Source organism: Centruroides sculpturatus, unplaced genomic scaffold (assembly GCF_000671375.1).
Source record: "Centruroides sculpturatus isolate CEXI.00-Female unplaced genomic scaffold, Cexi_2.0 scaffold1088, whole genome shotgun sequence".
Taxonomy (NCBI): domain Eukaryota; kingdom Metazoa; phylum Arthropoda; class Arachnida; order Scorpiones; family Buthidae; genus Centruroides; species Centruroides sculpturatus.
Genome location: NW_019385342.1, coordinates 28,015 through 43,810, shown reverse-complemented (window position 1 = coordinate 43,810; position 15,796 = coordinate 28,015). Strand labels below are relative to the sequence as shown.

The following is a 15,796-nucleotide window of genomic DNA, read 5'->3' as shown; positions in this document are numbered from 1 at the left end:
TAAGTAACAATGGAAGTGCTAAGTAACAATAGAAGTGTTAAGTAACAATGGAAGTTTTAAGTAACAATAAAAGTTTTAAGTAACAATGGAAGTGTCAACAATGGAAATCTTACGTAACAATGGAATTGTTAAGAGAAAGCGACGTGCGATACGCAGATGCAGTTTTTTCGTTTTTGCGGGAAATCGAACATATTTTTAGACCCATCTAAAAATTCTCTAAGGGTTTTCACAGAATGCAATTCTTGCATTCTGTGAAAACGGATAAGGCTGTAACGTAATAATATTTATCTTAGTTATCGTTACTTTTGCCCGAGCAACGCCGGGCCCACCTGCTAGTTAAAACATAAATATTTAAGTTCATATTTTAAAATATATTCAATNTATTTATCTTAGTTATCGTTACTTTTGCCCGAGCAACGCCGGGCCCACCTGCTAGTTAAAACATAAATATTTAAGTTCATATTTTAAAATATATTCAATTTTAAAACTAACTCTTAACTTTATTATGTAATATTTTCTTAGAAAATTCAGTTTTCTGATATCTTTATCAGCAGCTATTCTTGTCCTTCCTTTAGTTTTCCTATTAAAGTAATGCAGTACTTTCAGTAGTAAGGAAGTCTGAATTTAACTTTTCAATATGAGAGCAATGCATTTCTACTTGTGTGCCTTGTTTCTGTTTAATTTAGAACAAGTTACAGGAGAAGATCTCGACTCGTATATTAAGTTTAAACTGAAGATAATTGACGAAATTATCCACAATCGTAAGTTGTTTTTGTTCGTTTTTTTGATTTATTTTACAAAATATTAATCGTTGCAAATGCAATTATTAGTCTTAGAACACTTATTAAAAGAAAACCACATTAAAATCACACCCGAATATAAAATTATTCCAAAAGNGCCGAAGTTGCCCCGATCTCCCCTAAGTACAGACATTAATTAAAATATTAACTCATGAAACCGAAATATCTCTTGGATTATATATGTGTTTAATATTGTATTATTGTTTGTATAATTTTATTATCTTAATAATTTTATATCACTTTTTTCCAGGTGATTCATTAATAGTGCATCATAATGGAAGAAAATTTAGTACTTTTGATAAAGACAATGACGAAGCTTCATCAACCAATTGCGCTAAGTATTATAAAGGTGCTTGGTGGTATAATAGCTGCTATGATTCAAGCTTGAATGGCCTGTACTTGAATGGTCCTCATAAATCATATGGCGATGGAGTGGAATGGCACAAATGGAAAGGTATACAGTATTCGTTGCCATTCACAGAAATGAAGATTCGACGTAACGATAAATGATATTATATACCTATGTGTTTTTATGTTTAAATATAAAATTATTAATTTTAAAATAATGCAAATACGCAAAATAAAAACGTTATCAAATGAGCTTATTTTTTAAATTTCTAAACGTATGCGCATTAAAAGTTTATAGGCATTGGAAATTGGAAATACATAATCTCACCTTCTGATTACTAGGGTTTGTTTCTCTACAAAGTTCTTTTTTTGCAGTTACTCTGTTTTACCTCAAGAATTTCTCTTTCCACCGTCTAACCTCAAAGGCAGAGTCAGTCGTATTTAAGCTTTTAGTCTTCGACACTATTTCCGAAGAGGTCAGGGGCTGTATTCTGGTCACCGTCTCTGGTCTCTCGTCTCTCACAAGCCGGTCACTGATTGGCTAATCATTTGGATTAGCCAATCAGCGACCGGTTTGCTAGAGATGAGAGACCAGAGATAGTGACCAGAATACNGTTTATATGAACACGAACATTCAGATTCTTTATTAGTGAATGCTCCAATACATTAAAATTCCGAATCACTAAATCTTGGACACCTCTTTAAATTGAAAATAGCAACATTTATTCTATAATATAATACCACTTCCTCTATGAATTGAGTATATTTTTATGAAACTTTTTTAATGCCAAATTTACATAAACGTAGATAGTTGTAATCTTCAGATGCAATTAAGAATTCTATTTAGAAGGGGATGACGATCTTAGGGTATCTCTATATATATGAAATTTAAATTAATAAATGTTTACACTGAAAACAGAAAGCATTTTGTGAGAAAAACATTCTTAATTATTATAATTTTTAAATAAGCTGCGTAAATGTACATTAGTTTGACGTTTTCTCCATCTATGAACGTTAGTTTTACAAAACGATTAGGTGATATTGCGAGGAATAAACTATTATCAAAGGATGAAAATAACTTTTAATACAAAAAAAAAAAACACCAAGAAATTAATAAAGAAGCGATTTATTTGAATAGAATTTTTACAACGGAAGCTACAACAGTATTTAATTTCTATAAAAATAAAAAAAAAAAACAAGCGCAAATAACATTATTTTGTTCACATTATTGTATTTTTGTTTTAAGTAAACAAATTTATGATGGAATTTTTGTAAATCAGAATTTTAAATACCGATTTAATTAATTGTATTGCGAGTAACCAGTTATTTAAATAAGACAAAAAAAGCGAAAACAAACTCAAATATATGATGTTTTATTTAAAATCTGATATAAATAAAAAACTAAAAACATAATTTTGTTTTGTATTTTTATTGTGATATAGACACAAACTGATGGTAAATTATAACAAATCTGCAGCCCTTATTGTGCTGCAATTTGAAAATTGCATACCTGTACATCATCGCTTTGTCGCTCTGTTCTTTGTTAAACTCGATAACAGAGTTAGATGAAAATCCAGGCCATATATGGGAAGCTTCGGAATCGTACGCCCGGATAACCTATATTTATCCGAACATCCGGTCTAGATGGGAAGTTACGTAATTTCAATTCAAAATTTTTTTAATTAGAAGTCAGACATGTGACCGGCATGATTCGAGTGTTACGAGGAAAAGTCTGATGTACAGTACAGTGGTAAGACACTAATAATATTCAGAAGCGATATGAAAAGCTTCAAGGTTGACCTACCCGATTAACTGTAAGCGAACTTCCGGCGTAGACCGAAAGTCACGTGGTTATTTTGAAGTGAAAAGATAATTAAAAATTGTAGTCACGAATTAGAATGTGAAAACTTATGTTAACTCCTTCATATACATTAACGTAGCCACTGCTGCTGTGGGTAGACTCTTAAATATTGTTTATACGATTGTCACATTCAAATTTTATTCTGTACTTATTTGATTTTTTTTTCATTATTTATTTACAAAATTAAGAGAGAGTACGAGCTCCCTGGTTTCCTCTATCTAAAAGTTGGGTATGACATTGTCCGTGTTGCCTCACGCCATTGAGAGCCCCAGAAATATACAAAGCAAAATCACTTTGTATTCTTGTGGATTTTCCTTGGAAGTCCATCTTAAGTTTGGCAAAATCCACAATAAAGCGGTTGAGTGGTGAAGGTACGAAAAGAAAAAACCCAAAAGATTCCTCCAGTTTTACGATTGTCCGGAGTATCCGAAGAGTTATTCTGAAACCTTTAGCATTTCAATTTATCCAGTAAGTGAGAAAAATTCGCCGTTTCTTTGCAAAAAACGTTTACGTAATATTGATAACACGTGTTCACGAACACAGCATATATTATATAATATATATTATATACTATATATTCACTATTTAATACTAAAATTAATTTAAAGTAAAAGTTTTTCGTACATATAAAAAAATGATGGTTTTAGTCATCTATAATATAATCGAGACGGGTTGATGAAAATAATAATAAGTGCAGAGCCCAAACGGTTAGGAGTTGGAAGCTGAAATTTGGTACACAGTTAGGGTACGTCACGAAAACGCACACTAAGAAGGGATTTTTCGAAATTCCTCCCGGGGGGAGAAAGACAGGATTAAGGCTTAACACTTCCATCAACAATGGAAGTGTTAAGTAACAATGGCGGTGTTAGGTAACAATGGAAGTGCTAAGTAACAATGGAAGTGTTAAGTAACAATGGAAGTTTTAAGTAACAATAAAAGTTTTAAGTAACAATGGAAGTGTCAACAATGGAAATCTTACGTAACAATGGAATTGTTAAGAGAAAGCGACGTGCGATACGCAGATGCAGTTTTTTCGTTTTTGCGGGAAATCGAACATATTTTTAGACCCATCTAAAAATTCTCTAAGGGTTTTCACAGAATGCAATTCTTGCATTCTGTGAAAACGGATAAGGCTGTAACGTAATAATATTTATCTTAGTTATCGTTACTTTTGCCCGAGCAACGCCGGGCCCACCTGCTAGTTAAAACATAAATATTTAAGTTCATATTTTAAAATATATTCAATTTTAAAACTAACTCTTAACTTTATTATGTAATATTTTCTTAGAAAATTCAGTTTTCTGATATCTTTATCAGCAGCTATTCTTGTCCTTCCTTTAGTTTTCCTATTAAAGTAATGCAGTACTTTCAGTAGTAAGGAAGTCTGAATTTAACTTTTCAATATGAGAGCAATGCATTTCTACTTGTGTGCCTTGTTTCTGTTTAATTTAGAACAAGTTACAGGAGAAGATCTCGACTCGTATATTAAGTTTAAACTGAAGATAATTGACGAAATTATCCACAATCGTAAGTTGTTTTTGTTCGTTTTTTTGATTTATTTTACAAAATATTAATCGTTGCAAATGCAATTATTAGTCTTAGAACACTTATTAAAAGAAAACCACATTAAAATCACACCCGAATATAAAATTATTCCAAAAGTTGTTGCTAAATATAAGGATTGTACTGAGATAAAAAAAAGCGGGGTTAGTAAATCGGGCATTTACGAGATATGGCCTTTGAATGGCACAACTCAACTTAATTTCAATGTATATTGCGACATGGAAACTGACGGAGGAGGATGGACGGTAAGATAAGAAAATATGAAAATATTTAATAAATTATTGTTAGTTTTATAAAAAGAAATCTTCAGGTGTTTCAGAGAAGAGGCGATTTCGGACATCCTCAAAATTATTTCTTAAAAAATTGGACGGAATACTCACGAGGATTTGGAAATTTGGATGAAGATTTCTGGTTAGGTAAATATCATAAATTTAAATAAAAATTTTAAATATATTTAAGATAAAAGAGTAAGATGTAAGTTTTAATTTAAAATCTGATTTTAGGTAATGAGAAATTGCACGTTCTAACCAACCAAGGTAGTTATTCCCTTAGAGTTGATATGAAAGACAAAGAAGGAAATAGTCGATACGCTCAATATAAGCAGTTCAAAATTGGAAATAACCAACAACTGTTCCAATTGCATGTTTCGGAATACAGTGGAAATGCTGGTGAGTTTTGTGTGTTTAAGGTTCCCGTACTAAAGTGCACAGTTTTAAACAACGCCTCTAAGCCGTTGAAGGCGTTGTTTAAACGGTGTGTTGCTAAGATCAGGTCATAGGGTAAGATTTTTTCTAGAGTTAAATTCTGAAGTTAATAAGCTGTTTTAAAACACGTAAATTGAAAATAAGGACAATAGCAAATCTTATATCTGTATCATTATTTTAATTTCAATGACCGTTGAATCTTAATCGTTTGACATGGGACACTGCACGATGTAATTTACTATACAATACGTGCTCAACGATTGCTTATTATAGTTTAAATAATGATAAATAAATAAATATCTATTGTATATATTCGATACAAATACAGTAATAGGGGAGATCGGGGCAACTTCGGCATGCGGGGCAAGTTTGTCAAGCGCTTTTTTTAAAAAACAAATTAAAAGGAGACTTTGGTTATAGGTTAGGCAGTTGAGTTTTATTGGTGGCTTGTTGAGTGTAGTGTTTTTATTGTTCTCCAACAAGCGTAGTTGAATTATCAAGCAAATTTTCATTTTCGTTCAATTCCATATAATATTTTTTTTCCATTTATATTGAATTGGCAGGTTTTGTTATAATTCCATGATAACGAAAGTTACTTTTCCTGTTAGAAGGATGTAACTTCAACTTATTCACGTGGCCAGATCGTGGCTTGGCATTCTGTTCTCAGGGTTGTACTTAATGTTTCGAAATCATGACTAGCGGGGTAAGATCGGCAACATAAAGCCACATTAGAAGCAAAGGATAAAAATCAAACAGATGATAAATGAAAACATGTTTGCATTTGTTATTCATGTATATATGTCTTTGAACTTGCATTTCGTTGTAATAATATTAAATGGGTGTTGGATTTGTATTTCTTTGTTTTAATAGTGAATTCCAACTTATACATTGTTAATAACATAATTTTATATACGTGCCTATCTTGCCCCATTACTGTTGCCCCTATACCAGGGGCAACTTTAATAAAAATAATTAAAATAATTACAACTTTACAAAAAGAGAGAAGTTGCCGATCTTGCCCCTATACCCGGGGCAACTTCGTCAATTTCTCTCTTCTTGTAAAGTTGTAATTATTTTAATTATTTTTATTTCCAAACTGATTTTAACCAGTTCTATAGTAAGGTAACATTCCAATAGACAATATGCAAAGCTTTTTTTTCAGTTTGCAGCAGTATTTATTACACAAAATTTAAGTAAAGCATAACATGCCGATCTTGCCCCGATCTCCCCTAAATCCTACTAACATTCAGTAGGTTATTCCTGGGCCGAATAAAATATCCAGTAAAACTAGGCTAGATTTCTTTATTTTCTTGGATCCGTTTTAGATTGATTTTACCGTATACTTAGTAATTTAGGTAAATATTTTAACTTACCTTTAAATACTTATAAAATTCAGAATCAGACACTCAATTACTGCGCAGATTCCTATGAACGATACAAAGTTTTCATTACACATTTCGTGTCTAGTTGCGTGTTAGAATAAGCGCTGGCCAAGATAATTAGATATATTTTAGTATCCATTATGATAGACATCTCAATCATTATCTTAAGTGTATGCAAATTAGCAGATGAGTCCGAATTTCCGAAAAAATGCAAAACGCAGCATATAAAATAATACAGTAGAACCCGAGTTTTTCAGAGTAATTATTGATCCACTCCCTCTCCTTCGCGGAGGGGTTTAAAAAATCCCTTCTTAGTGTACATTCTCATGACGTACTATACCTTAATTGTAACAAATTTTAACTTTCAACTTCTAACCGTTAGTCTATGCGTTTATTATTATTATTATTATCAAACCATATCGATTATATATATATAGATACTTTTTTATATAAAGAAAAATGTCATTTCCTTATGTAAAATAATATTTCAGGTGATTCATTAACACGGAATCATAATGGAAGAAAATTTAGTACTTTTGATAAAGACAATGACGAATCTCCAAATAATTGCGCTAATATTTACAAGGGTGCTTGGTGGTACAGCAAATGCTTCGATTCGAATTTGAATGGACTGTTTTTGAATGGCCCTCATAACTCATTTGGTGATGGAGTGGAATGGCACCATTGGAAAGGTGTGAATTATTCGTTGCCATTCGTAGAAATGAAGATTCGACGTAACTGATAATAAAACATAATTATGTTTCAACATAAAACTATTATTTTTTCATTTTATTTCCTGTATAAGAAAATAAATAAAGGATTATTATGTTTGATATTTTTGTGTTAAAATTTTTATTTTGTTATGAAATACATTACAAAATAAATACATAATATAATTTGCCAATGCATTTTTCATTTATACACCAACGTTTAGATTCTATATTAAGAAATACTTTAGGTAAATATAATAGAATTCTTCAATTCTGATGTCACTATATCTTTAAATTAGACTGGTTAAGTGTAAAAGTTACGTCTCTAAGGAAATATCCCGAAGAGTTACGCTCACACCTTTAACCGCCTCGCCCATCCGGCCAATGACGATACTTCACCATTTCTTTGTAAGGAAAATTTTTACATAATATTGATAACACATGTACAAGTACACAGCATATATTATATAATATATATTATACACTATCTAATATTAATATTAATTTAAAGTAAAAGTTTCTCGTATAGATAAAATGTGAGGGTTTTAGTTATTAAAACATAAACATTTAAGTTTATATTTTAAAATATATTTTATTTTAAAACTAACTCTTAACTTTATTATGTAATAGTTTCGTAAAAAATTCAGTGTTTTGATATCTTTATCAACAGCCGTTCTTGTCTTTCCTTTCGTTTTCCGATATAAGTAATGCAGTACTTTTTGTGATAAGGAAGTCCGAATCTAACTTTTCAACATGAGAGTAATGCACTACTATTTGTGTGCCTTGTTTGTGTTTTATTCAGAACAAGTTACAGGCGAAGAGCTTAACTCGTATATTAAGTTTAAACTGAAGATAATTGACGAAATTATCCACAATCGTAAGTTGTTTTTGTTCGTTTTTTTGATTTATTTTACAAAGTATTAACCGTTGCAAATGTAATCATTAGTCTTAGAACAGTTATCAAAAGAAAACCATATTAATATCACCCCCGAATATGAAATTATTCCAAATGTTGTTGCTAAATATAAGGATTGTACTGAGATAAAAAATAGCGGGGTTAGTAAATCGGGCATTTACGAGATATGGCCTTTGAATGGCACAACTCAACTTAATTTCAATGTATATTGCGACATGGAAACTGACGGAGGAGGATGGACGGTAAGATAAGAAAATATGAAAATATTTAATAAATTATTGTTAGTTTTATAAAAAGAAATCTTCAGGTGTTTCAGAGAAGAGGCGATTTTGGACATCCTCAAAATTATTTCTTAAAAAATTGGACGGAATACTCACGAGGATTTGGAAATTTGGATGAAGATTTCTGGTTAGGTAAATATCATAAATTTAAATAAAAATTTTAAATATATTTAAGATAAAAGAGTAAGATGTAAGTTTTAATTTAAAATCTGATTTTAGGTAATGAGAAATTGCACGTTCTAACCAACCAAGGTAGTTATTCCCTTAGAGTTGATATGAAAGACACAGAAGGAAATAGTCGATACGCTCAATATAAGCAGTTCAAAATTGGAAATAACCAACAAATGTTTCAGCTGCATGTTTCGGGATACAGCGGAAATGCTGGTGAGTTTCAGATTCTTTGCCCGATTATAGTAGACCTATATACTTTTTAACTGCACTTGGAATCCCTTATCATGTAACGACGTATTTCTAATATAACTACAGACATTCAAGTATCCACTCGTTTTCTTTTAGGTGATTCATTAACACTGCATCATAATGGAATAAAATTTAGTACTTTTGATAAAGACAACGACGAATCTCCAAATAATTGTGCCAATCGCTACAAAGGTGGTTGGTGGTATAACAAATGCTTCGATTCAAATTTGAACGGTCTGTACTTGAATGGCCCTCATGATTCATTTGGCGATGGAGTGGAATGGTACAATTGGAAAGGTTTATTTTATTCGTTGCCATTCGCAGAAATGAAGATTCGACGTGACGTAACGATAAATGATATTACATTGCAGACCGACATGTTTTTATGCTTAAATATAAAATTATTAATGTTTTATTTCATTTTCTATATAAGAGTAGAATTTGTTATGGATTAACATATTCGATATCAGTGTTTGTATTATTAAATATACTATAATTAAAATAAATACATAGTCTTCTAATGCTTATTTATTACGTACATGTGCAAGTTTTAGAACGTTTAGATTCTTTGTTAATGAATGTTGCAATACATTAAAATTAAGAATTCGATTTAGAAGGGGATGACGATCTCTGGGTGTCTCTCTATATAAAATTCATAATTAATAAATGTTTACACTATGTTCGTTTTTTTTTTATCTATGAATGTCACTTTTACAAAACGATTAAGTGATATTGAGAGTAATAAACTATCATAAAAGGATTAAAGTAGTTTTTAATGCAAAAAACTTAATAAATATTTAAAAAANTGTAAGCAGAGAATTTATTATGGATTAACATATTCGATATTGAAGTTTGTATTATTAAATATATTATAAAATAAATAAATTACATAATCTTTTAGTGCTTATTTATTATATGTACAGTACGTGTACGTGCAATGTTTATATGAACACGAACATTCAGATTCTTTATTAGTGAATGCTCCAATACATTAAAATTCCGAATCACTAAATCTTGGACACCTCTTTAAATTGAAAATAGCAACATTTATTCTATAATATAATACCACTTCCTCTATGAATTGAGTATATTTTTATGAAACTTTTTTAATGCCAAATTTACATAAACGTAGATAGTTGTAATCTTCAGATGCAATTAAGAATTCTATTTAGAAGGGGATGACGATCTTAGGGTATCTCTATATATATGAAATTTAAATTAATAAATGTTTACACTGAAAACAGAAAGCATTTTGTGAGAAAAACATTCTTAATTATTATAATTTTTAAATAAGCTGCGTAAATGTACATTAGTTTGACGTTTTCTCCATCTATGAACGTTAGTTTTACAAAACGATTAAGTGATATTGAGAGTAATAAACTATCATAAAAGGATTAAAGTAGTTTTTAATGCAAAAAACTTAATAAATATTTAAAAAAACGATTTATTTAAACAGAAATTTGCGGGCCGGCCTACCCGGTTAACTGTAAGCGAACCTCCGGCTTATTTATTTATTTATTTATTTACAAAAGAAAGAGAATCCGGACCTCCTGGGCTCCTCTATCCAACAATTAAGTACGGCATTTAATTCATAGAGATGTAGCAAAATGTACACAGACTCTTATAAAAGTTATATATTTTTTTATTTTTCACGATAAAGCAAATTCGTTTTGTTCTGTTTCGTTTAAAAAAATTGTGACGTCAAAGAATTTTAGTTTTTACATTTGGTTTCCAGGTTTGAAAACACACGAAAGTGTTGTAATCAGACGCTATAATAACTTTCAAATAGCCCAGCTTGGTAACACTTTAACATTTTTAATGTATCAATAAGTTGTTGATGTTCTCTGTATGCCATGTTTTTCTGGTTTCATAGGTTTAAGAAAGGATAATAAAATTAATATAATTGAAATTTCATTCAAAATATAGTTTACAATCTAATTTTGTAATAACAGATGGTACCAAACACAATTTTAAATCTCTTACCGGGAAAGTTAAGCAACTCGTTTCTGGATTTTTTATTATGAAGTTTACTATATACAGTAAAAACGTAATAAAATACTTTAAACATATTTAAAGGTTTCTCTGTCAGAGTTTCTCTGAGTTAGAGTTGTTAGATTTCAATGACTGAATTAAAGAACACAATAAATTAAATACAATTAAAATTTAGTAGTAAAATTCAATGATTTTTAGTTAGTAATTAAACCATGTATTTGTTTATATATTTTAGGATATGATTTTAAAATTATAATTTCACATTAACTACGAATATTTGAAAAGTTTAGTTTACTTAAGAATTTAAACTATTTAATAGTAAACAATAGCTTTTTATGGGGGAGGATATGAATTGATATATAAGGATAGGCATGCTTGTGTTCGAAAATACACAAATTTATGCGGTATCTGNTTTATAGAGAGTCCGTCTTCTCTCTTGATTGTCTCCCTGTTCTTATTCTACGTGACGCCATGCAATCCAATCCCCATGTCTTTTTGGGATTGGGAGTATTTATTGGGAGTATATGGCAGTTGGGAGTGCACAAAACAGAAAATAGGTTGGATTGAATGTCATTGCATGGCGTACAAACCAACATATTTTCTGTTTCATATCATCTTTCGTAATATTAATTAATTATCAGCTTGTAACACGAGTACTTTAAGTGGTAAACTAAAATTATTAATTAATTTTTCAATAAACACTCAGATTCTTTAACTTTATAAAGGTGTGTTGACTTTTTAAAATTATAATTTCACATTAACTACGAATATTTGAAAAGTTTAGTTTACTTAAGAATTTAAACTATTTAATAGTAAACAATAGCTTTTTATGGGGGAGGATATGAATTGATATATAAGGATAGGCATGCTTGTGTTCGAAAATACACAAATTTATGCGGTATCTGTTAATATGAAACGTCCAACTAAAACAAAAACATATTGTAATATAACCAAGCTTTACTTGTAAAATATATACAGCATATAATACAGTGGTGCCTCGTACAACGTACTTAATTCGTTCCAGGTGCACGTCCGTTAAGTGAAACGTCCGTTATACGAAACGCATTTTCCCATAGAAATACATGTTAAAACATATAATTCGTTCCGCAGCATAAAATAACCGTACTGTACCATAAAAAATGAAAATGGAGCAGACACCAATTATGCCGGGTAGTCAGATGTNTTATAGTATTCGCGAGTCTGTCGGGCGGGCACTCGTTGAGTTTTGCGTTGGTTTTTATTTTCGAAAGATAGTATAATAATAGCAAAAAAGTAGAGAGCGGGCAGAAGATATCTGACGTTGCTGGGTGGTATGGCTTGAATATGTCTACAGTAGGCCGCAGTTCAATCTTATCTAAGAAAGATACAGTATAATCAAGAAGTCTCGAGCAGCTAAAGGAGTAACAAAAATCACATCTGAGAAATAAAAAACATTGAAGTGCTCATAATGGAACCTGAAACGGATCTGAACGCCAAGAAACTCGGTATGTTTTCTTCTGAAAAAGAGGATTAATGCCGATATCTGCTATTAAAGATCCTTAGAAGAAGTGGGAGGATGTCAACAACGGTCTTAGAATGGCATCCAAACTAGGTTGAGGCTTGGGTATCTCTACAATTACTATGCTATTAATTACTTCTGAAATATCTCGAAGCATAGAGAAAAGCAATCGGCATTAGTCAGACTCTTTAATCCCCAGAAACAGAAATAAACATGACTAATAAAAATGCAAGACTGTGTATACATGCATTTTTATTATTACATATAAATAAACGTAGTAAGAAAGTAAATATATTTTTTTTATTTTTTGGAATCACCAGAACGAATTAATCAAATACCCATAAAAACCTATGGTAAACCGATCACTCACTGTATTCTTTTAGTTTGTTGAACGAAAGCATGTAGCGCCATCTCCGAACACAAATAATTACTAAAATTCAGCGGAAATAAAAATTCTGAATTGCGAGTCGCCAAGCACCTGCTCGTCCGTCTGCAAGATATTAATAAACACATTCATCTTCGAGTAGAAAATAGAAGAAATGATAAAAATCACTCAAAAGTAGACTCGTAGAGTGGTTCCGAAAAGGTTATTGACGGCCGGGAATGGTGGCGCGTTCCTGTAATCAAGCTACTGGAGGCCGGAACCAGAGGACGACTCGAGGTTGGGAGAAGACTTTCACGTTGCGCTATGTCGATCGGATGTCCGCACTGAGGGCCGCGTGGATATGGTGGTCAAGGGGGAACCCGGGGTCACCAGGTCGCCTAAGGAGGAGCGAACCGGCCCAGGACGGAAACGTAGCAGGCAAAAGCTCCCGCGTGGTGCAGTAGTGGGATCGCATCCGAGAGTAGGTGGCGTGTTGGCGCCCATCCGATAAAGTTGGACCTGGTTCTGTTCTATTTTTTTCCCTCAATTTCTTTTTCGTATACAGTACATGCATTTTAGCATCTGTGTGGATGGATGACTCGATTCTCAGATTATTCGATAAATTTAGTTTCGTGTGCATCGTGATTTGCATTATATCTTAGCGTCAGCAAAAGAAAACAAAGTTTAAATATATGTCATAAATGGGTGCATGTTTAATGCTAATCACTTCTCGTTTTCCTTTGACTCCTCTCGCATATCAATCGATAACTCGCCAACAAATTTCTCCCTAAGCAAATTATTGTCTACTAAAAAATTTAAAAAAAAACAAAATAACAGAACCAGGTCCAACTTTATCGGATGGGCGCCAACACGCCACCTACTCTCGGATGCGATCCCACTACTGCACCACGCGGGAGCTTTTGCCTGCTACGTTTCCGTCCTGGGCCGTTCGCTCCTCCTTAGGCGACCTGGTAACCCCGGGTTCCCCCTTGACCACCATATCCACGCGGCCCTCAGTGCGGACATCCGATCGACATAGCGCAACGTGAAAGCTCTCTCCCAACCTCGAGTCGTCCTCTGGTTCCGGCCTCCAGTAGCTTGATTACAGGAACGCGCCACCATTCCCGGCCGTCAATAACTTTTTCGGAACCGCTCTATGTGTCTACTTTTGAGTGATTTTTATCGTTTCTTCTATTTTCTACTCGAAGATGAATGTGTTTATTAATATCTTGCAGACGGACGAGCAGGTGCTTGGCGACTCGCAATTCTGAATTTTTATTTCCGCTGAATTTTAGTAATTATTTGTGTTCGGAGATGGCGCTACATGCTTTCGTTCAACAAACTAAAAGAATACAGTGAGTGATCGGTTTACCATAGGTTTTTATGGGTATTTGATTAATTCGTTCTGGTGATTCCAAAAAATAAAAAAAATATATTTACTTTCTTACTACGTTTATTTATATGTAATAATAAAAATGCATGTATACACAGTCTTGCATTTTTATTAGTCATGTTTATTTCTGTTTCTGGGGATTAAAGAGTCTGACTAATGCCGATTGCTTTTCTCTATGCTTCGAGATATTTCAGAAGTAATTAATAGCATAGTAATTGTAGAGATACCCAAGCCTCAACCTAGTTTGGATGCCATTCTAAGACCGTTGTTGACATCCTCCCACTTCTTCTAAGGATCTTTAATAGCAGATATCGGCATTAATCCTCTTTTTCAGAAGAAAACATACCGAGTTTCTTGGCGTTCAGATCCGTTTCAGGTTCCATTATGAGCACTTCAATGTTTTTTATTTCTCAGATGTGATTTTTGTTACTCCTTTAGCTGCTCGAGACTTCTTGATTATACTGTATCTTTCTTAGATAAGATTGAACTGCGGCCTACTGTAGACATATTCAAGCCATACCACCCAGCAACGTCAGATATCTTCTGCCCGCTCTCTACTTTTTTGCTATTATTATACTATCTTTCGAAAATAAAAACCAACGCAAAACTCAACGAGTGCCCGCCCGACAGACTCGCGAATACTATAAAATAATTGTTTCTGTCAGAAAAATAAAAGAAGGCTGGAATTACAATGGAGCGTTTTAAAGTTCGGAGGAATACTATTAGTATATACTGGGTTGAGAGTCGATGTCGACGTCTCCCACGCCCAGAAAAGTTTTTTTTTGTTGCCTGAATACATGGAAAGACCAATCGGTAATCATTATTTTACGTCTCATCTTCTTGTGTTTGTTCTGTGAAGTGTTCGTTGTCCGAACATAAAAATCTTTCGTGAAAGTGTTCCTTAACCAATCAGCCACTGTAATCGGTATTTTATTTCTCTGTTCTAAATGACACATTACTAAATGAATGGCATCAATTCAGTTTCTATTTTTCCTAATATAGTGTATATATGGTATGTGTTTGACGTTATATAATGTACTATACAGTATTAAATACACAGTGAAACCTGCAAACAACGACCACTAACTAAAACACAAAAATTGACCGTTGTTTGCAGGTTATCTTATATGTATTTCAAACAGAAACATTCCTGAGAGAATATGGCCGCTTTTAACAGGTGGCCATTGTTTGAGGCATGTATTGAATATAAAAGCAACAATTTAATTTTTTTAATAAATGATATTACTTTAAATCATTACTATATAAGTCCATAAGTCAAGAAAATAAAGTATGTAATATTACAAATTCGTTTATAATACAAATTAATTTAATTAAGGCTGATGAAGGGATTAATGTAATATTTGTCTCTGCCTTCCAGCCCCACCATTATTGGCCTGGCCAAACCCACTAGTATAAAGGCTTTTTGTTGCCCGCAGGGTGGAAAGAGTCAGAAATGAAATCTTGTAATATTCGTATTTATAAAAAGGCCCTATTATTGCTCTTGTGGGCAATAATAGGGCCTTCTTTTCAAACACAACGTGGAATTATGGAATAAGTCAATACA

General features: G+C 32.3%; 2 protein-coding genes across 2 annotated transcripts in view; both read left to right on the top strand.

The window, feature by feature from the left end:
• The window catches only part of LOC111637890 (angiopoietin-1-like), a 10,753-nt gene extending 3,353 nt beyond the window's left edge, over positions 1–7,400 (top strand). Inside the window, exons 4-9 of the mRNA XM_023383494.1 lie at positions 1,051–1,254; positions 4,405–4,536; positions 4,606–4,817; positions 4,883–4,988; positions 5,076–5,240; positions 7,150–7,400. Of these exons, the coding sequence (XP_023239262.1) occupies positions 1,051–1,254; positions 4,405–4,536; positions 4,606–4,817; positions 4,883–4,988; positions 5,076–5,240; positions 7,150–7,400 (1,070 nt within the window). The remainder of the gene's footprint in view (positions 1–1,050; positions 1,255–4,404; positions 4,537–4,605; positions 4,818–4,882; positions 4,989–5,075; positions 5,241–7,149) is intronic.
• Positions 7,401–8,048: 648 nt separating this feature from the next.
• Positions 8,049–9,570, top strand: LOC111637892 (techylectin-5A-like). Its single transcript, XM_023383496.1, has 5 exons — positions 8,049–8,245; positions 8,315–8,526; positions 8,592–8,697; positions 8,785–8,949; positions 9,082–9,570. Exons 1-5 carry the CDS (start codon positions 8,122–8,124, stop codon positions 9,438–9,440), a joined length of 966 nt encoding a protein of 321 aa, XP_023239264.1. The 5' UTR covers positions 8,049–8,121; the 3' UTR covers positions 9,441–9,570.
• Positions 9,571–15,796: the final 6,226 nt, after the last annotated feature.

Bases quoted from the DNA above. Each gene is read 5' to 3' on its own strand.
- LOC111637892 (XM_023383496.1), top strand. From the start codon at position 8,122: ATGAGAGTAATGCACTACTATTTGTGTGCCTTGTTTGTGTTTTATTCA. The intron at 8,698-8,784 runs GTAAATATCATA...ATCTGATTTTAG, and splicing joins GGATGAAGATTTCTGGTTAG to GTAATGAGAAATTGCACGTT. The intron at 8,950-9,081 runs GTGAGTTTCAGA...GTTTTCTTTTAG, and splicing joins GGGATACAGCGGAAATGCTG to GTGATTCATTAACACTGCAT.